Source organism: Bemisia tabaci, chromosome 9, assembly GCF_918797505.1.
Source record: "Bemisia tabaci chromosome 9, PGI_BMITA_v3".
In the NCBI taxonomy this organism is placed as follows: domain Eukaryota; kingdom Metazoa; phylum Arthropoda; class Insecta; order Hemiptera; family Aleyrodidae; genus Bemisia; species Bemisia tabaci.
Genome location: NC_092801.1, coordinates 10,514,225 through 10,537,071, shown reverse-complemented (window position 1 = coordinate 10,537,071; position 22,847 = coordinate 10,514,225). Strand labels below are relative to the sequence as shown.

At 40.0% G+C, this 22,847-nt stretch overlaps 1 protein-coding gene across 1 annotated transcript in view; it reads left to right on the top strand.

The window, feature by feature from the left end:
* Window positions 1-22,623, top strand: part of LOC109036710 (cilia- and flagella-associated protein 58-like) — a 30,690-nt gene extending 8,067 nt beyond the window's left edge. The window contains exons 8-18 of the mRNA XM_072304422.1: window positions 1,155-1,416; window positions 2,522-2,660; window positions 3,727-3,922; window positions 5,300-5,417; window positions 6,254-6,432; window positions 7,772-7,944; window positions 9,081-9,243; window positions 11,791-12,015; window positions 17,250-17,450; window positions 19,339-19,449; window positions 22,053-22,623. Of these exons, the coding sequence (XP_072160523.1) occupies window positions 1,155-1,416; window positions 2,522-2,660; window positions 3,727-3,922; window positions 5,300-5,417; window positions 6,254-6,432; window positions 7,772-7,944; window positions 9,081-9,243; window positions 11,791-12,015; window positions 17,250-17,450; window positions 19,339-19,449; window positions 22,053-22,256 (1,971 nt within the window). The 3' untranslated portion in view covers window positions 22,257-22,623. The remainder of the gene's footprint in view (window positions 1-1,154; window positions 1,417-2,521; window positions 2,661-3,726; window positions 3,923-5,299; window positions 5,418-6,253; window positions 6,433-7,771; window positions 7,945-9,080; window positions 9,244-11,790; window positions 12,016-17,249; window positions 17,451-19,338; window positions 19,450-22,052) is intronic.
* The last annotated feature ends 224 nt before the right edge of the window (window positions 22,624-22,847 follow it).

Below are 22,847 nucleotides of genomic sequence, written 5' to 3'. Positions count from 1 at the left end.
AAATCCCTACATCTATAGAGGAGTTTGTGGAATACCATTTCAAAATTGCCGTGATCTGCCACAACAAAATATGAAAATATCGACTTAAAATTTTGACCCATTGTTCTTGAGAGTGTTGAAAAGCGAATAGCTTCATGAAGTAAAAATTGATATTTTCAACCATATCAGGTTTATACGCTAAAATGAAAAATTTGAGTATTTATCTACATTACATTATATTTATCTATATGATTTATCTATGTATATTTGAGGATTTAGCTTGACTGCTCGCAAATGATGACCCCTAAACCATTACACCATCACCAACTGTCATCACTGTGGAATTTATGTCTATTGCCGACATTCTGTAACGAACCGTATGCTGTTTTTACTCGGAAATGCCAGAACCCCCGAGTTTGGAATTTATGTCTATCGTCCACATTCCTTAGCCCGCCGCCGGCTTCCTCTTTCGATTACCGATTCCTGTGGAACTTATGTCTATGGCCCACATTCCTTAGCCCGCCGCCCTCTCCCTGTTTTGATTGCTCCTGACTTTGGAATTTATGTATATTGCAAACATTCTGTTGAGTACCGCATGCTCTTTTTACTCGGGAATGCCAGTACTCCCAAGGTTGGAGGAAACCAACCCTCGGGGTGCCCCCCAGGCAAACAAGAAGCCCCCCACCCAGGGGCTGACCCACATGGCATCCAAGGTGCCCCACTTCCCGGGGGCTGCCCCCCTAACATCTAAGGAATCCAACCCTCGGGGCTGCCCCCCTTGACATCCAAGGAGCCCAACCCCCGTGGATGCCGCCCTAGGTATCCAAGGGTTCCGGCCATCTCCGCGACACTAGAAGTACCCTCTAGGGCAATACTGATATCGAAACTGCACTCGAATGCGATATTTTCTCTCTAAAAAAAACCACGCCTTTATTACGTTGAATTTCTTTATTAAAATTGGTAAGTGAGTGCTTTAGTCTCCTGACAACGGAATTGCGATCTCAAAATTGGAGAAAAATGATGAGTAGCTGAAAAAATGGAACCAATTGATGCGATGTATCGCAAGCCGTTCTGACACAAAATATGGCGTCCATCGAATTACCTTAAGTGTTTTTTTTTTTCGTATATCTCTACGTGGGGAGTTTCTAAAACATCCGGTTTGTGTTTTTGATGAGATGTTGGACGAAGATCTGCGGAAGGTGAACGGGGAGCTGCGAAAGACGAACAAGATGCGCGACACTTTTCAACGGCGGATCCAGGAATCGGAAGCGAAGAACAACCTCCTCGTGCAGGACAGAGAGAGACTCCGGCTGAGGCTCGTTGACGTGGAGCGAGAGCGAGATATCATCATCAAGGAGAAGGAGCAGGAGATCAAGGCTCGCAAAGCATTGGTCGTCGAACTCGAGGTAGTCAACAACAATTTGCTCAAGGCTACGGGTGAGCACGGAGACTTAATATTTTGATGTATTTTAATCGCGATTTATTTATTTTGACAAAAAAAAAAAAAAAAAAAAAAAAAAAAAAAAAAAAAAAAAAAAAAAAAAAAAAAAAAAAAAAAAAAAAAAATACTTCAAAAGGAAAAGAAGCCAAATGTTAATACTGTACATATATTGAGTATTCTTAAAAGAAAAAAAGAAGTTATTGCCCGATTTTGAAGACACTGTAATCGCGCTGGTTCTTTTTTGCTAGATGCGATCCATATGGTCTACGTAATTTTTAGCACACACTCTGGCGCCTGGTAGCAAAAAATGAGGCTACCTGGAATTTCGGGTTCACAGCGATTTTTTTCGCTTACTTTATGTTTTTTGGGTCGCTGAATCCGAATCTGAAGTTTCCTACCGCGTATCTGGTGAGCATTTTTCGCCATTTTGAAAAAATGGCCTAAAAAGGCCTTTTTTGCGGTTTTTTTTTATAGCGGCTACGCATGAGAAAAAGTCCCGGATTTAGTTAATGTTTTGAATAGCTGACATAATTATTTCGGAAGAAAGTGGTGTATACATATGCCAGGTTTGCTTACAAATTGAGGAAGATACAGCATCGTGAACATCGCGCCCATTCACGTTTTCGCGGCGCACCCGTCAACGCGCGATCCGGCTCGCCGCGGACGCCGCGCGGTCCGCCAAGTTCCGAAGCGTTCCAAAGTTCCGAGATCCGAGGTTCCTCAATTTTTGAGCAAACCTAGCATATTCATATACCATTTTCTTCCATATTATGTCAGCTATTCAAAACATTAACTAAATCCGGGACTTTTTCTCATGCGTAGCCGCTATATTTAAAAAAACCGCAAAAAAGGCCTTTTTAGGCTATTTTTTCAAAATGGCGGAAAATGCTCACCAGATACGCGGTAGGAAACTTCAGATTCGGATTCAGCGACCCAAAAAATATAATGTAAGTTAAAAAAATCGCTGTGTACCCAAAATTCCAGGTAGACTTACCAGGCGTCTGGACTACTCAGAGACTTCGAGTGTGTAGGTTGGAAAAAAGTTCCATTGCTCTGTAAACCGTTCCAAAATGCTGATTACTTTATGCTCTACATCCTCAGCTGCCAATTACGAAGAAGCGAAAAATCGGAAGATTCAGGAACAGCAGAAAAAAGAGGCCGAGTTAATTCTGGAAAGTGCCAGGGAAGAACTGAGCAAACTCAAAGTGGCACATAACACCATTGAAAAAGACAAAGAGAAGTGAGTAAAAAAATAAGCATCGTGTACAATCTTTGCATCAACGCAATCAATGCATCTTTATATTGGAATAGTTTACTCCTGAGAAAAGAAGTAATTGACTCACATTTTTTGGAAAATTTTAGGTATGTGCATCTTGGAAATCTCCAAAGGTTTCTTACGGGTAAAAACTTTGATAAAGTACCCATCTGCACTGGTTTTGAGACATATGGAACTCCGAAAATGTGAATAAACAATTAATAGATTCAATAAAGCCAAAGCCATGTGTAGTTTTCCCCTGAAATCTCAAAATGACTGAAATGGAGTTGAGTACATTTTTGCTCTGGGGCAATGATATAAACTGAGTGCTACAGCTCATCACTGTTTTTTCAGTCATGGGTCATATTTTAATGGTTCATAGGCATTTTGCACATTGCATAAATTACTTTTAATGCGTGTCTTTCAAGGAAAAGTTATGCATGTAGGAAGGACAAATTTATTTCAAATTTTCGTCTACAGATTAAATACAACCTCGCTTGAGCTCGTTCCTAATTTAAAAGGTAGTTGTCTCATTAGTTCCCACTATCTATTGATCGGCCTTTTTTAAAGGCCGTCTTGCGTTAAAGTTACTGAACGGTCCCGGAATTGATAATTTATGGGAATGGTCAAGCGTTCTTATGCGAGGTCTATTTGCCTGCTCAGATACACTCTATTATTGAGAGTACAAAAACGCGTATCTTTCTCTATGAAGTTTCTTTTTTGAGGAAAAACTTATCAATAATATTTAATCATAAATTTTCTAAATTTCCCTCATTTTATGAGGAATTTTCTGTTGAAATTTTCAAATACTGCCCGATAGTTTGTACAAGAGGGCAGACAATATTAGGCTCGTTTTTAATTCAAAAAATAATAACGTACATTTTGAAACATAGGAGTTAAGGTTATCGTTTTTAAACTCTTTAGGGCGATCCTTTTTTACTGCACCCCTCGATAAGATGCAACGACTATGTAACTGTTTGTAGTCAACATTACCGTTGTATGTCAACATTATCCGAAAGTCAAATTTTGCAAGTAATCCCTCATTTTTCAGGTTAGAGAAAGAAATCGCAAATTTAAAGCAGAAGCTGGAGTTGACGTTAGAGGATGGACAAAAGAAAGATTCAGCGATAAAAGCCCTGAAAAAAGAGCTTGATGAAGTAAAAAAGAAGCTAAGCAACGAACAGTTATCCCTGGATGCTGTCCGTGCTGAAAAAAACAGCTTCTGCAAACATCTTTATGACACCGAGGTAATTTCGTTTTTCTAATTGTAAATAGCGATTCTTGTGTGGCAGGCAATTAGCAATCCCGAAGCAGCAATGATCGCGATGAGTTGTGCATGATTTGATCGGAGAATGTTTCACAATTTTATCGACGTCGATTTATTGCAATATAATCGAACAAAAAATCGTGATAAATTGAGATAAAATCTCGATTTTATCGAACGCAATTTTAAAGGGATGAAATTGTGACAAGATTGAGGATATTTGCTCACATATTGATGATCCTGGCAACTTCATCGCCAAAAAATCGTAAAAGAATCACAATTTAACGTAAAAATATCGCGAATCTTTCGTTGAAAAATGTTAGTAGGGTCGCCGGCGATTTACAAGCCACTAGAAATAAATTGAATAGCATCTTCATCGCTCTTAGTAAGACACTGCGTCAACGTTGCGATCATGAGATTAAAGGGGAAATACGGGAGGATGCAATTATATCGACTTTCAAGTAGTTTAAATTGCATAGCCACTGAATTGCAGGCGTTTTAATTTCTCGGTGATTCTTGCTGATTCTATCTCTCTCTATCTCTTAACAGTATCAGATTGAGACCATCACGGAAAAAAAAGTGTGAGGGGATATCCCCTAAAATTGTGGTACTACCCCAATTTATTGGATGATATGGACATTTCTAATTAATTTTGGTAGTATCGCAATTCAAGTTGGGGTAGTACCGCAACATTTGGGTTAGTAACCTTTAATTTATCGGGATACTATCACAATTAATCGGGGTATTACCACAATTAATTGGGGTATTGCCACAATTAATTGGGGTATTACCATAATTAATTGGAAATGTCCATATCATCCAACAGTCGGGACTTAACCCCTACATCTTTTTTTTCCGTGATGTAAGGCGCATTAGAAACGTGTTAAATTAGCAAAAAGGAACCAAGCCACATCAGCTATTGCCGAATGTTATTGGGCAATTTAATTTTCTATAAGAGAACATTTGTGTGGAATTTCTTGAAATGTTCAAGGAATTTGCTTCGTACTATGCAGCAAATCCACTGAAATTTGCACAAAAAGCCGCAGAGCCGTTTTCGTATAAAAAATTCAATGACACAATTAAATTCGGCAATAGCTGATGTGGCTTGGTTTCCTCCTGCTAAACGCGGTCCATTTATGAAGAGGGAGTTTCTGAGATGTGTGCGTCGTTTTGATGGAAAATCTATAATGGACCAGAAGACAAGGTACAAACTTAAGCATTTTGATACATGTTTCTCAGCCAAATTTTCATTCAAAACACGATTCACGCTACGAAAATTACCGAAAATGACTCCTCATTGACATTTTCAATTATGCTGCAGTTTTTTTTTCTTGTCTTGTCTTTCATTAAATAATTTTAGGAGCAACTAGCCGCATACAAGCAGAAACTCAAGGTGCTGAACCATCAAGCGGAGCAGCAGAAAGATGACATTAAACAAAAAGAATCGCAATTAATGCGAGAGCAGTCGAGTAAGTATAGTCTTTTAAATTTTTCAAATGTTATTAAACTAATAGTTTATAGATAGCAACTTAAGTAACATGATATGGAAAAATTATAATGGCATGGCAAAGTGGGGCACTGTTAGAAATTGTTGTGATTTTATGATTAATTTTTAGATTTTATTTTACTGCGAATTTAGTAGACAAGCCACTGGGATTTAGCTTTCAGGGAGTTGAGATAATTGCATTTTACTTTAAATTTTATAACTGCGGGCTGATTATTGAAATTCATAGACAAAGCTATAGACAACGAAGACGAAAGAGATATGAGGAGATCCTATTGGTGGAAACGGGTGGTTGTAATGGACACAGGAGGTAGGTAATGGGCTAACTAACGGCAACCAACGATATACCCTATGGTTAGTCCATCATTTTCTCCCTTAATCTATTGGATAACCACCAATAGGATCGCTCCACAATCCCTATGTCTTATTTATCTATAGCTTTGTCTATCAATTTCAATAATCAACCCACTCGTGAACTTATCGATGAAGGAGAGATGCCTGACTCATAGATCTGCAGTATCCTGCGGATCGTAAGAACATTGAATTGAAAGTTGAAACATAACGGCTGAAAATCAGTCAAAAGCCCTCATATTTTTGTGTAGGCAGTACCGCATCACTCTCGTGTTAAAATATTTCTGTCAGTCGAATATGATCGATTTAGAGTTCGAAATGCAATTATTCTTGTAGGTCTACTTTTTAAAACTACATTATTAAGGACAAACGCCGCATAAAACTCCGAATGTTGCCAAAATACTCCCGAAAAAATATTTATTTTTAATGAAAGTGAAAAATGACCCTCCACTTTTGCAGAGCTTCAAAAGATTGAAAAAGAGAAGGACGCACTTTTTAAGGAGATCGTCAGCCGCGAGAACGAACTCAAAGACGCGAAACAAATTGTAACCGAGTTAACGACGCAAAATAAAAATTTGAACTCCATCATTGCCGAGTTATGTCGCGAGAAGAAACAAGGAGAAAGGGGGCTCGAAAAGGTTTGTCTTGTCATTTGAATCACAAAATGCACCGCGGTGGAAAATACGGACGTATTTATGCTAGATGGAACTATGTGCAAGTGGAAAGATGGGGTGTGGTGTATTCGCGGAAACTGCATAAGAAACAATGTAAAATGGGATATAGTTCCTTTTGAGAAGGAACTGAGCACTAACTCGTGAGCCGTAGGCAAGTGACAAGAGCGTTGTGGACAGGGCTCATGAGTTAAAGACTGACGAACAAGGCGTCGTCGCTGATGTCACTGGCGCTTTTAAATTCCTATTAAATCTTATGGCCCTCAACTAACGAGCACACCCCATCTTTCCACTTGCACATAGTTCCATTTCGCATTAATACGTCCATATGTGGCAGGTTTAAAAAATAACTGTCGAATTTTTGAAGAGAGCTACTCGAAGCATCAATTATGCAAACCGTAATAAGATTTTTGCGTTCCATAACATTTTTCCCCCGTAATTATTTCAAGAGAGAAGGGTTGGGCGTGAGGTCCCTCAAAGTTTTGTAAAAAAAAAATCGAATTTTTTAAGTCTCAGTGACAATTATCAGTCAAATTGCATGCAAACTTCGTCGAACGCAATGCGATTTTTACTATGCACGGTTTGCACTGTTGTCAAAGCATATGATAGAAAATACGTTGGTGAAAGTATTATGTGAAAGAGATCACAGCCCACGGAGGCAAAATTCTCAGGGCAGCGATTTTTCTTGCAGTAAGTAGATGGGTCGAAAAATCGGATTTTGGGATGTCTATGCAAAATACTAGTTTGAGTCGTATAAAGAAAGTTGCAACCGGCTTAGTTCCTCATTGTGCCAATGGAGGTCCGAAAAATGTATCCAAATCGGTCTATGTAGTGCTCTAAATATAGCGGATTGGAATTGTCAATTTTTTTTTTTTTTTTTTTTTTTTTTGTTCGGAATGGCGACTTTTGAAACACGAACTTTACATCGCCGTGACTCTGGCTTTATGGGTTGATATTTTTGGGTATTTTGTGCCGAGCTGTAAAGCACTCCTATATCAATAACTGAATCTTGAACTTTGGTGGGCTGATCCCCCCCCCCCCCCCCCGAATAGAAGTGTCACATATCGGTGGCTAAATCAAATAATGAGTGTCTCTCCTTGTGGTGCTGCAAATCTTGTTAAACGCTGCAAAGGAAATGTGCGTCTTTCATCTTTATCCATAGATATATGCAGCCAAAAAGCCGTCTGGGGTCCGAAAATGACCCGAACGACAACATGTGCCGAAGTGAAGGGCCCTCTAAAAGTAGACAGTTTTCCTTCAAATTGTTCTCATCCGTTTCCAAACTTGAAATGCTTAAATTTTCCAGATGATCACCGAACGAGACGTTTTGAACACGCAACTGATGAAAAAGACAGAGGAGGTGGAAGCGGCCAATAAGAAAATTGAGTCATTGCAAGACTCCCTTCAAAAAGGAGAGACGCAATACACCATGCGCCTCGACGACATACGACTACTAAAATTAGAAGTTGTTAAACTAAGGTGAATACTATCTCATTAAATTTCAAGTAAAAACATTCACCGGTTATCTACGAAATAAAAGCTTTATCTGAAGAATTAGACAACTTTCGAATCCACACACAACATTTCGTCGCTCCTCTGACGTAAGGACGTATCTCGATTTCCCTCATGAGCCCCATTAAAGCGAGGCTCGGGTTGAAATTGAGGTACGCCCTTACGTCAGAGGGGCGAATATTTGGATTGCATTTTGCAATAAGGAACCACCATTTCTGGCTCATTCTTTAAAAAAAAAAAAATATTTATACCATAGGGGAGGTGCTTTTACGGAAAAGCCAGAGATAGTGGTTCCTTATTGCAAAATGTAATCCATTAGTGAGTGATATCCCGATGAAACCGATGAAATGAGTCTACTTAGTTTTACATCTGGAAAATTAAATCCGCATATCTGATACTTTGTACAGCCAATAAATCTGATTATAATACTACTTCTATTATTTCAATGTTTCACAGTATAACAGTAAAAATTCATTTATAGAGCAAACAGAGCTCTCCATAAAAGTGACGATTCTAGCAAGAGGGCAACGTTCTTAATAGGTACACTATTGTAACCCATTGAATATCGACGGTGAAACTACCAAACCACATATCTCGATTTGCGACGTCGCAGACTTCCTGTCATACTTTATTTTTTAAAAAGAAAACTACTCAACGTCAATTCGTGAAAACTTCCGTGATTTTTCCTCTTTGTGCGGAAAAAAATCTGTGAAAACTGTAAGGAATGATATTGATTTGATTTCCTTCAAAAAAACAAAATGTGAGTGGAGATTTTTAAACACCGCAAACGAGATACGTGGTCTGGTAGTTTCACCGTCGATATATAGATTCTTAGTGAGACAGGCTGCCGCACCTAGAAATCTATCGTTTAACATACATTTAAATGGAGAAAAAACGGTGTTCCCAACTTGCTAGAATCGTCACTGCTCTATACTGAAGTGTTGCCTGAAAAATATTGTAATGACAAGTCCCTTAAAACGACTTCAAAGAAAATTGTATGAAGCTACTCTGATTTAGCTACCAATAGAATCTATCGCTTAATAGATTTTATCATTATTTTTGTAACCGCGATTATGGTGATGAGCTCGAATTTTTTTCTGAAGATCGGAGAAAACAGCTTTACGGAGGAGTTTGGCGAGTCTGGCCGACTCGAGACAGCACATTTTCAACCTGGAGCGAGATCTAGCAAAAGAGAGAGTCAAGTGTCGAGCTTTGGAGGAGGAACTGCAAAATCCTCTCAACATTCATCGATGGAGAAAGCTAGAGGTAGGAGAACACTGAAAAAAAATTCTCGGTGTTTTTACCAAGGTCCGTTGGTACCTTTACCATTTCACTTTTTTTACCAATTATTGGTAATTTTACCAAGACAGACTGGTAAGCTTACCTATAAAAACCGGTATTTTTACTGTTTTTTTAAGGGAGGAATACCACTTTTATTGGTAATCAATTCCCGGTAACTTTGCCATTTATCTCGGTAATTCTACCACAGTCGATAAAAAATATTGGCGTTTTTACCGGGGTCCAGTAAAATTACCGAGAAAGTCAATAATTTTACCGAGATTTCTCGGTAAAATTACCAATTCCATAAATGGTAATTTTACCAAGAAAAAACTGGGATCAAATAGAACCCTGAATTCTTAGTAATTTTACCCTTTTTTTAGTAAATACACCGAGGGTTTTTTTGTTCAGTGTAGTTCTTAGATGATTTTGCCTGTAAAACAATATCGGTTACTTTTAGTGATTGAGTTGGTGCAACGTGTCGCGAGATCGTATTTTAGTAGTTGAATCTTGTGGATTGGCAGAGGAAATTACTATGACCGTCCATCAAAAACGGAACTTTAAATTACTGGAGATCATTACACAACTTCAATTTCATGAGAATAATCCAGCAGAGTGTACAAACATTTCAAAATCATGAATTGAAAAACGCTGACTCCGCGAGTTTAAATATTAGGGCCTAACACAGAGCAGTGCAGTGTGCTGCCACCGCGGAACGCGCACTGGCGCCTACAAACCTGACAGGGATACTTCACGCATTGCGCAATGCGTGAAGTATCCCTCTTAGGTTTGTAGGCGCCAGTTCGCGGGTCACGCTGGTTGCCCGCCGAGGCGCGGAGTGCCACGGCGCTTCAAGCAACTATTGCGCCACAGAAGTGTTGCACAGTATCATACGAAACTGAAGGCGCTCCAACGTATCAAGAATGTTAGGCATCACAGAGCTTCCCGCGCAGAATAAATCAAGATACTACGGCACAAAAAGAGAGCGGTAGTCCAAAAACCCAGTGAGCCCTTGCTTCCGTATTTCACAACGTGTAGGAAATTTTTGAATTTCATTAGAGAAAATAGTGACTTGATTTGGGTAGAAACATTATTGAGTGTGCCGTCAAGAAGATTTTATTTTAAATCAAGAATAAAATCGCCGAATGAAAGCGGGTTTCTGTTTGATGTAAGTGACTTTTCTTCTTATACAAGCATTTTTTCTTCTTATAATACAAGCATTTTTTCTTCTTAATACAAGCATTATTCTTTTCATTGATTCATTCTCGGCGGTAAATTTGAGCATATTTCTGCTTGAATCAAGCCACTTATTCCTCTAATGAAGTTTAAAATGTATGCTAACCGTCACGGATACTAGGACTTGGCACTAGAAATTTTCCCCTTCCCCTGACCCCCCACCCCCGAATGATACCTCTATTAAGACACATTCATGATATCGACGTGGTAAGTTCGCAACCACGTATCTTGGTTTTCGACGTCGCAGACTTTCTGTCATACTTTATTTTTTTTTCAACGGGAAATCTTAAAAATTGCTGTGATTTTTCTTCTCTGAGGAAAGAGAATTCTGCGAAAACTTCAAGGAATGATGCCATTTGCTCTCCCTTAAGATGATTCGATGGACGCCATATTTTGTGTCAAAACGGCATGCGATACATCGCATCAATTGGCTCCATTTTTTCAGCTATTCGTCATTTTCCTCCAATTTTGAGATCGCAATTTTGTTGTCAGGAGACTATAGCACTCACTTACCAATTTTAACAAAGAAATTTAACGTAATAATGGCGGGGGTTTTTTAGAGAGAAAATATCGCATTCGAGTGCAGTTTCGATATCAGTATCGAATGTGATGTTTTCTCTCTAAAAAAACCACGCCTTTTTTACGTTGAATTTCTTTGTTACAATTGGTAAATGAGTGCTTTAGTCTCCTGACAACAGAATTGCGATCTCTAAATGGACCCCAAGACAAGGTACGAATTTAAGCAATCTGATACATAGCCCTTAACCAGAATTTCACGTAGAACACGATTCACACAACGAAAATTACTGAAACCAACTCCTAAAGAAGATATTAACGTTCTTATTTCACATTGGTTACGAGGAATTTGAACTGCCCGCTCACAAGAAACTCAAAGCTCTACGTGAGTTAAATCGCGCTCTACAACGGTTTCAGGAAGCTTCTCAATCGAGCAATGTTCATTTCCCACCATGTGTTGTTCAAACTATTAGCAATTTGCTATAGCTGAGCCGAGGCGACAAGATTGAGGTTGCCAGATTGTTATATCGCAGAGATTGTCATGATAACGTTTAGTGCGCGATGTGAATCACGTAGAGCATTGAGTTTTCATGAGCGGGTGGTTTGAATTCACGCATTAAGAATCATTAAATATCTTTGTAAGGAGATAATTGCGGTAATTTTTGTTGTGCGCATCGTGTTTTACGTGAAATTTGGATAAAGAAACATGTATCAGAATGCTGAAATTTGTACCTTGTCTAGTGGTCCATTTCGACCCGTCTACTAGCGGTTCTGATTGCGTAGGGCTCAGATCCAGAGTGTTATCAGCTGATCAACAAGATGCAGCTGCTCCAGAAACGAGTGCTCTCGAAAACGTCGGAAGTGGTCGAGAAGGAGGAGCAACTCAAGGAGGCGGAGGAGTTGTACGCCGACTTGAAAACCATGCTCTCAAGACGGCCGCCTCCTGACCTCCAGGACAAGTTCAAAGCCGTCCAACTCCAAATCCAGCAGAAGAATCGGAAAATCCAGGTAAAAGAATAACCCGTTCAAGAGCATGCAGAAGGAAAAAGGAGGTGTTTGCGTATTGAGGATTGTTTATCCCGTGACGTAGGTCGGTACAGCATGGCCAGCAAAATCCGGAATTCGAAGTATTAAAAACCGACCATAATGTCCGATTTTCCTGCTTAAATCAACTCATGATATAATTTCAAACACTTTACGTAGAATGACTTTTTTCGATGAAGTACCAAGAAAATCGATTATTAAAAGTCGTCCGTACCGACCTACGTCATCAAAAAATCCAAGATGCCCAAAATGCAAACACCTCCTTTTCTTTCTCTATGAGGTTGAAGAATAACCCTCCACAAGAAGTTCCTATTTGATGCAGTCCTTTCATCGGAGACCACTGTTACCACTTGGAGGAGTGCGGTTTGCATATCCAAAAAAATGAAGGCGCCCATTCTCCTACTTCTTACATCGACAGACAGTGGATCGAATTAATCAGAGAGGTCGGACATGGAATTTTGGACTGAGACTGCAAATTTTGATGTTTACCTCGTCACATTTTTTTTCCCCATCGTTTTTTCAAAACGAGGAGACCAATTAAGCCACTTTCAGAACCTCAAAGTTTGTATAAACGGAGTCATATAAGCGTTGAAAGTTTCCAAATTTTGTCCAACTTCTCCTGTTGACTCGATCCACTGTTCAACGGTGAAAGTCGGCGACTACGTATCTCGGTTTCCAACGTTGCAGACTTCCTTCATTTTTTAAATGGGAAAACTACTCAACGACAGTTCTAAAAAACTGCCGTGGTTTTCCTTCTTTGTGCGAAGAAATGTCTGCGGAAACTTCAAAAAATGATATCGATTTATGTTCTCCTGAGAAAGAATAAAATAGGAGTGAAAATTTTGAAGTACCGCGAACGATAAACGTATGCGGACTTCCACTGTCTATATTCTGTTTTCAAGAAACAGAGTTCAGTTATGTTTCCAGCGGAGTTTTTGAGTCATCGCGATGGAGATACGTGGCTTCGCACTTTGGTCATGGACATCCTCTGTAAACTGAATGAGTGCAATGCAGAGAAAAGCATCATTCTTTTAAACGAGAGAGGGGGAGAGAGAGAGAGGGGGGAGAGAGGGGGGGGGAGAGAGAGAGAGAGATTGAGGAAACCTTTTAGAGGAAATGATTCGAGATAACCTGCATTCCCCCATCGCGTGGCCTTAAGTGTTTACTTCAAACGGAAAATAAAGTTTGTACAACAAATCGTCGCTCCTCTGGCGTAGGTAAGGGCGTATCTCAATTTTCACGCGAGCCCTGTTCTATGTATACCTCTATCATTTCTGGGGCTCGCGTGAAAATGAAGAGGAGCGACAAAAGTACGCACATCATATTACTTTGTTGTCGAACAAAATGCTAAATATCACAAACATATCGACCCCAAGTTAGAGTAAATATTTCAGGATAAGTAAGTTAAATGTAATGAGGAAAACTTCAAGGGAAAAATGTCCGGAAAAATAAAGTCCGTAAATACAATAGTCTCGATTATCCGCGATTCGAGTTATCCGCAAATTTTTCCGTGACTGGGCCAAAACCGCTACAGTTCTCCAGCGCGGACTCCTATTTTCGATGTTTGCGGAAATTTCTTGAGGTAAACTTTATTTATTTCTTCATTGTTGGACAAGGTTTCAATGGGTTCTTTTATAATACAGCCTTTCCAATCCCTTTACTCGGTTTGATAGCTCAATCTCGTATTATCCGCAATAGTCTTGGTTCCAATCATCACGGATAAGCGAGACTCTACTGTACGTGGTCATACACCATGATGAGACATATTTTTGCTTACATTTTCATTTAATATCATTCTAACGAAATCTAATCGAAGAAAAATTGTGAGGACTGTGATCGAGTTACCACGTACATGTCGCTTTTCGGGTGTAGGTATAATCTTCTAATAACAGTCTTATGTTTTGGGCCCGGAGAGGTAGCGCGTCTCCCGCATTCATCGACACCTGCTCTGAAGAATCATATCAACCTCCTCACCAAGATATGTCCTCTGATGTTAGAAAGATCAAAGCACAAGCTTATTCACGTTACGACCATTCACCCCAGATTTGACTCCACAGCCCTGATTCGCAATCTGCACAACGCTCTCATACCAACCCTGCATGCAAACAGTGTTCAGCCCATGGGGCCGCAGTTTACCGAAACCGAGCCAAAAACCATGCTGTTTATACTCGATGATTTCACCAACATCCTTAACCTCATTCTGGGCTCTCAAAATTTCGGAAAAGTGGACACTGCCGCCACATCACTCCGAGCTCTAAAAAATTTCTCAAAGTCATTGGACGGTAAGCAGGGGCCACTCAACCTGCCAAAATGCTGCATCCACCTCGAAACGGAGTTTAAATTGATTTTAATGAATCCGACAAGTCCTTGCGACGAGAATTTCACGATTTCCGATATTCAACTGCAAGAGGACTCACATTTATCCGAATCTCTTTTCGACCGAGTTCGAGGTCTGTCCCAGAACAACGTATGGAATGCTAGAAATTATTTGATATTTTACGTGATGAGCGCTTTTCAAGTTCCGCAAATCTTGGAGGAGAATTCTCACGGAGCAGTGAATCAAATTTCTTATTCACTGCGTTTCGCGTTCAGATTCATGTGGCGTATATTTAAAGGCCAAAAAACTTTGATCTGCTTACGAGAGGCGTGTTACCGCTATGACCCATTCTTTGAGAAAATACAGGAATACGTGAAAGGAGGCGAGGATGTGTTTTTCGATTTTTCGTGGTACTCGATGAATCAAAAACCACTTACCTTTTCCACGGTAGAACTCGAGCCATTTTCTTTCGACGGTAGAGTGACCGACGTTTGCGCAGCAAACACCGTTATGCCTTTTGTACTTGTACTTATGTACGTGGCCTCAAGTCGAAACTGCCGCTTGCATCCAATTTCAAAAGAAGTCCATTTTATAAAGGATCCATTTTCTTCACTCGACACTTCAACCCAGCTCGAACACCTAGAATTCGGGCTAAAGTATGGGGTGGATGTACACGTCACTGGAGCCGGACTCGGTAATCTAGCAAATCTGCGAGACTTCGATATCTCTCCGACTGTGGAATCGTGTCAGCTTACATTTAGACTCCCGCGCAAAGGCTACGTCCCTCAAGATGTGGTTCCATTCTACAGCTTCTCACTCACAGTTTGGATATTCATTATTGTGACTCTCCTCATCCTCGCTCTGGTCCATTACACTCTCGCGATTTCGTATATAAACATTTTCTACCGTTCGGACACCGAAGAGAGCACGCTGGGCCACGAGTTATTTCCAACCCTCATGACGATCTACAGATATACTCTGGGGATAAGTCAGCCCCGGTTGATAATGGTTGAGTTGATGGTGGGGAAAATATTTTTCCTCATCATCGTATTCTCGATGATGGTTCTTATTACTCTTTTCCAGAGCGGAATGTTCAGTTTGTTGAGTTCACGTGTGCGCTTTAGGGATATCGACACGGTCAAGGAAATTGAAGAATCCGACTTTTTGGTGCAGTCTAGCGGCATTGAAATCGACGCGCAGTTGCTTGGTGATGAGTCGGAATTCGGCTGGATTAGACAAAAACTAACCGACAGTTTCAAGTTTATATGCGGACAACATTATACGCCTAACCTCTTTGTTGACGCTGATCTATTGATGAATGAAACCCTGATTGATACCGACGAAAAGAATTTAGTCATGAGAGAAGTTGACACTATGCTAAAATCCAATGCATTCCTCACTAGGATGAGCACAAAGTATACCGATTTGAACGACTTGGTGTACGTGGATCACGCAACAAAAAAAGAGTACGAATTCCACGTTGCGCGTGAACGTCTTTTGAGCTACCCGTTAATGTATTTCATGCCACGGAATGGGTTCTACCACGAGGTTGTGAATGATGTATTATTCCGTTTGTTGGAGATGGGCTATTTAAACAAGGACATTGCAGAATTTGCGCCGAGGGATTTTAGTAAATATCGTGCAAAGGAAAATAACGATGAGGCTAGACCTTTCACTTTGACTGATCTGAGGCTTGCGTTTTTCTCGCTCGTTATTGGATGGATTTTAAGTGCTTCCTGCTTCATCATGGAACTACTTTGACTCGTGCACACTGCAAAGTGACATTCTCGCTTTCAATTATTATTAGTCTGCATATTAAGATTATTTAATCTGAGTATTTTATAAAAATATTAATGTGTGAAATAAAGGATAACATAACAAAGTTTTTATATTTAGAAAATCATGATACCTATTGTTGTATGTTATGTTGTGTGACACGTACACTAGTAGGTGCACCCCCTGGCCGTTTCACGGCATAACCCTCCCAGGCGCTTCGCGCGAATTTCTTTATTGGGGGAAGAGGTGCTGTAGGTCCTAAATTCTTATCCCATCTGGACATTTGGCAACTCTCGAACGTTCATACGGCGTTCTTCCTTAGCGCGGCAGAATGGATCTCTATAAAAATCCAAACAGAGTGTGTTCCGCATTACCCCTGCCTGAAATCGATTGTCGAGCGGTTTTATGTTAAAGTTTTAAAATTAAGAACACTGTTTACCCAGAGAATGACACTGTAGGATCATGCTTGACATTTACAGAAATTATAATAAAGTCCTTTAATAGAATTATAGACATAAGGCATCAATTTTAGGGACATTTCAGGGAATGAAGGAAATGAATCGGATTGCATTTTGCAAAATGGAACCAAGAGCATTCCAATGTTGCTAGGATTTTGCATCTTACATCATTCGCAATAAAATTACTGAAATCGTGCAAAAAATTAAACTGACCAAGGTAATTTCCGTCTTGAGTTTGTCGTTTATTGGGAGTAAAGATAGAATTTGTTTAGAGATGATCTATATATTTGTAAGGTAAAATCATTCGTACAATCTGAGTGACTCTGGAATGCTCTTGCTTCCTTTTTGCAAAATGCAATCGAATGGACCACTATATGCATTTCACTCATTGAATTTCCGAAGTACGCTCTTACATGGTTTTCAAAAAAAAAATTCGCATTACCTTCGAAAGATGTTGTGTTCCTGCCCTATCTCATACTCCTGTTCATTCTTTCCTTCCCTATCGATATACCTACCTATCCGCATTCTTCCTCTTCTTTCGTCACATCACCGGATTCCACACATTGCACTTTCTATCTAATCACTCTGCGCGGAGTCCGGCTTTGTCACCCTCAACCATCAGGACTTTCTCTTCATCATTTCTACAGGACACTAGTCTAGTTTTAGAGTTAGTTACAGTTCAGCAGCGGATAGAGTTCGATTGTACCTCTTGGAGGCCAGGCCTCGGCTGGCTCCTCCACTTTTCTCACGTTGAAGTACAGAGTTCATTCCTTATATTTTTGTGTTTCGTGTTTTCATCCTCCTCCTCTTCGTCTTGGAGCAAGGGCACCCTACAGAGGCCCATCCAAGTAACATTACAAAGAGAACATCTTCAATTTTAAGAAAATGTATTCTCTGTGGACTCCGGAAAAAGAGTCTGGAGACTGAAACGAAACATAAGAAAAAGAACCATCCGAGAAAAATTTCTTTAAATATGACCTCCCCCCAGCCCCTTAGAATTTTAGCTCTCGGACTTTGAAAAATAAGCCAGGGACCCAAGCATTACAGATTCATCTTTACTTCTTATTATGCCGCTTATGCATAAGAGCAGTTCTTGATAGAGTAATTCATATTATACGTGATGTTAACAATGGGTGACAAACACCTGAGAAACCACAATTTCTCTCATGTTCAAACCTCACCTTCTCAAGCAAACTTTGCCTTTTCGGGCTGTGAAAAATTACTTCGGAGACTTAAACGCAAACACATGAAAAACAACCAAAAATCCGTTAAGTTTCACCCTTCCCTCGAGCAAAATTTGCCTCTTCGGAAAAACTGTTTCTGCCGTGCTATGAGAAAACGCCACATGCACCTTTAGGCGTTTCCAAAGTTCCCTCGGTAAAAGGCGAATTATCCGGGAGATCGGCGAATGTTTTCCTTCCAACGTCTGAAGGTGAATCTAGCCACCTCAAACAGGGGCCTCTCCCAGAAAATGATTAAATTTAAGAGCATCTGATGTGCAGTTTCGTTCAATTTCGTCATGAATAACTATCAAGTGTAAGCGTCCTCCCTTCTTCTGTCCTCCGTTCCTTCTTTCTGTCTTCCTTCTCTTTTCCTTCTTTCTTTTTTCGGGCATACGGAGGGGAGGGGGCGCTCACCCCCAAACGCCTCCTTCCTTGGATTCGCCTGGTGGCCGTTCAAGAATAACGTAACGCACTTAGGAGAGAGGGAGGGGGGGTGAGCCAGCGTTACGTTGCATTACAAGGGGGGAGGGGGTTAAGCCTAGCGATACGTGAGAAATCCGAGGCTAGAAAAAAAAATTTAAAGAAATGTACAAAATAATGAAAATCCCGCCCTTCCCTATGTTGATCTCTTCCCATTGTATTTCAGCAAAATATTTCTAGAAAGCCCTGAATTTTTCAAGCTGTCTCCTCGGCGTTTTCTTGATTTATTGAACATTAAGGGGGGGGCAAGCCAATGTTACGTAATTCAAAAAAGGGTGTAGGAATGCATTACAAGGGGGAGAGGGGGTGGGTCAATAAATCGGAAAAAGTGCATCACGTACTGCTCGAACGGTCTCAATGACAATGTTTCAGAGAATCGCATTCGCGATCGGATCTAACCCTTTGCCTCCCTTAATTTAAAAATCTAAATTTTTGTACATGCACCCATCTTCCAAATTCTTTGTAAAGACGTTAATAGCCCAAGATGCTGAATGTCTTCAAATAAATTAACTAACTAACTAAATAATCTGAAAATTTCTAGAGAAAATATTCATAAGGGGCCGTCTCTAAATTAAATAGCGCACTTCTTCGGCGTTTCTGACCCCCCCCCCCCTCCACCCTAGTAACGCTTCTGTGACGCAGGACCCTTTCCTTTAACAAGTAAAAACAAAATAGTGTAACGTTCTCCTCGACCCCCTCCCCCCCCCCCCCCCCAAGAGCGTTACGTTATTTAAGGACGGTCTCTGACTCTCCTTAAAAATAAAAATTTTACCGTAGGAAATTCGCCAACTCTCGAGTGTTCATGAGACGTTTTTCTTTAGCACGGCGGTGTTGGCCTGTATGAGATTTGGATCGTATTTAGCGAAAATGAAGCTCGGAGCGTTCAGAGTAGAAGGGGGGGGGGAGAGAGGGAGAGAGAGGGGGGAGAGAGAGAGAGAGCGGTTGTGAACTCATACTTTTTAATGCCGGAAGTTCAAAGTTTGTTAAGCAGAATTATAATGTGAATTTTTTTTTACTTGCGCAATTTTTTCAGGCTTTGACGGGTCAGTTGGAAGCAGCAGAGGCTCAGGCGTCAGAATACAAAGTGGAAGTTGAGCGATGTCGTATTGAGCTCGATTCGTTTAAAAAAAAGTACTATCAGCAAGTAAGTAGCTGTTGTTGACTATCCTTCTTTTACTTTTAAACTTTAATTAACTATTTTACACTTTCCTATCTCATTGCAAATCGTGACGCAGCAGGGCAAAATGCCTCGATCTTTGGGCCGTTTAGAGTTAGCTGCATCAATGAGCTGTAGGGAATGCCTTTTTGTTTACCACAAAAACATTTAACTCGATGACGTTACTAAAAAACACACTTCTACGCATCTAATTGAAGTTTCTCCGTTTTTCCACAAGAGAAAAAATAAGTTTCTATACAATTCTTTAAGTGCAAGGTCGAAGCTCCCCGGAAATGTTAAAGAAAAATATTCTCAAGATTTCTGGAAAATTCACGTTTTAAGCAGCTTCAATCCGGATAATTACACATTTTAACAAGTCCTTTTACTAAACGCGGAAGAGTTGAGTCTCAATCATGCGCACAGATATGCGTGATGATGCGAGAAAATTGTATCAGAACAACAACCACGTATTCAAGGGTCATTTGCTTTCTTTAATTTTAAATTGACGGTACTAAACGCGGAAGAGTTGAGTCTCAATCATGCGCACAGATATGCGTGATGATGCGAGAAAATTGTATCAGAACAACAACCACGTATTCAAGGGTCATTTGCTTTCTTTAATTTTAAATTGACGGTTATTACTGTTTTTACCTGCACATGTACTTAAATTATATACTCTTCCTTTTCTACACTGGAAAAAAAAACCACATTGGATCTAGAGTCCAGACTTTTGAAAATATTGACAAGAAAAAATACTCTTGATTCATTCAGATTTAAGATTAAATCAAAAGGAAATCCGCTCAAATTAAGAGGCTTATGGTTCTTGATTTAAGCAAAAATCCGATTGAATTAAGAGTATTTTTTCTTGTCGATGTTTTTAAGAGTCTGGACTCTAGATCCAATGTGTTTTTTTCATTTTTCCAGTGTAGGAATTGAGGGCAGTAAGTCAGAGTTCATTAGCCCTCTGTTACAAAGATGAAAAACGCACAAAAAATTGGTAACCAACGCTAAAAATATGATTTTAGCCTTTGTTACCTAATTCTTGTGCGTTCCTTACCCTGTTACATTTTGGACTATTATGAATCGTTGTCATTGTTCCATCTGTTGCAATTGACGATATCATCAATTTTCACTCAATCAGAATGTTACAAATTTTCTCCGTCGTATTAATTTGCCCTAATAAAAGAAGCATGTCACTGAAAATATCGGGAGGCAATCTTAGGGCGTACAGCTAACCGCTACTCGTAGCTGGTTGATCAATGGAACTCTTTTTACACCACCTTAGAGAAACCCTTTTCAAAATAATCAGTTAACCGTCACCGAGACACACTTGACTTAAATTAATCTTTGTTTTGCGTCGAGCCAAAACAACGTCGGTGTTGAGTGCCGAGTGTAGAATGCTAAGCCGAAAAGTCCCTACACGCAAGCCTAATTTTCCAGCGTATGCTTTACTTTTTCAGAAGCTATAAAAATTCCAGTTGAAGTATTTGTGGATTTAAGAGCACGCAACTATTCGCAAACGTGATCTCTCATGGGTAAACAGGTATCGATACATAATCATTCAACGCACCAACGTTTTTTCGAACGTGCATATTTTTGGAGACTTAAACGCGGAGTCAGAAAAGTAGATAAATGCGTAAGAACATCGATGATAGTCTTTACCAGACACAAATGATAGCAATAATTGACATTGGAATTTCCTTTTGCACCTTGCACCTTATACGGCTTAAAAGAAAAAAGGGAATAATTGAGTGACTTGGAGGACAAGGCGTATAAGTAAGACAATTTTTCGGAAAAAACTTTCATTCCGCCACATAGATCCATGTAATTTCGAAACGTCAAACACGTATTTTTCGAAGTAGAAAACACTGCACTTGTTGCATTGTCTTCCAAGCCCCTCAATTAATTGAGATATTAGCTCATATGCGAGGCTCGGATAAAACGGAGCATACAGAAGTGCAGTTTCGAAAAAATTGAGATAACACTGATTTCAGCTGAACATAGGTAGTTTCACAATCATTTAATGGAGATGTTGCATGTGTGAGGAATTTGCGATTTGACTGTTAATCCTTACGGAGAGTTTCGTGAGAAATATGATGGTGCCACTGGTTTTCTCTGAAATCAACTCCCAAGCTCAAAAAAAGCTCTCAAGTTGAGGCCAAAATGGAGGAGATATCCCACACTATCCTGAGAGTCCACCTCTACATCAAGACAAACTCTCCATGCAAAGATAGGGAGCAAATACATTGACAGGGCTGCCACTTTATTTGGGGACTCCAAAACTGAAAACACGGCAACCCTGCTAATGTATTTGCTCCCTATCTTTGCATGGAGAGTTTGTTTTGATGTAGAGGTGGACTCTCAGGATAGCATGAGATATCCCCTCCATTTTGGTTTCACTTTGAGTGCTTTTTTTGAGCTTGGGAGATGATTTCAGAGAAAACCAGTGGCACCATCGTGTTTCTCGCGAACTTTTACGTAAGGATCAACAGTCAAATCGCAAATTCCTCACACATGCAACATCTCCGTTTTGAAAATTTGTAGTCCGTCACACTTAAAAAAAATGAGTATCCCCTTTCTTCTCTGTGCAGAAACACAACATCGGGAAGCTGCGCCAGAAAAGTATGGACGACTCTTCCTCGGCGCTATCGACGAATCTTGCGGAAAAATTGAGGCACGAGTTGGAGAAACCCAAGTCTTCCAGAGGAGCCAAAATAGCCGGAGGAGGGTTCAGTATGATCCTCACTCCACCTCGCACTGTTAATAAGTCTTCCACTATAAGTAGGATAAAATGAACTCGGCCGACGGCCTCTCAGGATATGCATTAATTGGATGAAGACAATTAATAGAATGGGTCTGAGACACAACGGGTGATCACAAGGAGAGTTTAAAAACAAGAAAAACGTATGTCTACTCCGGAGGATATGGATTCGATCGACATGAATCGATCGAAAAATGAAAACGCGAATCGATCGGCATGAATCGATCGACACCGATTCGATCGAAAATTTGTTAACAAACCGATGTCGATTCGATCGACATGAATCGATCGAGAAATGAAAACGTGAATTGATCGACATGAATCGATCGACACCGATTTGATCGAAAAATTATTGAAAAACCGGTGTCAATTCGATCGACATGAATCGATCGAAAAATGAAAACGTGAATCGATCGACATGAATCAATCGACACCGATTCAATCGACAATTTGTTAAAAAACCGGTGTCGATTCGATCGACATCAATCGATCGAAAAATGAAAACGTGAATCGATCGACATGAATCAATCGACACCGATTCAATCGACAATTTGTTAAAAAACCGGTGTCGATTCGATCGACATGAATCGATCGAAAAAAGAAAACGTGAATCGATCGACATGAA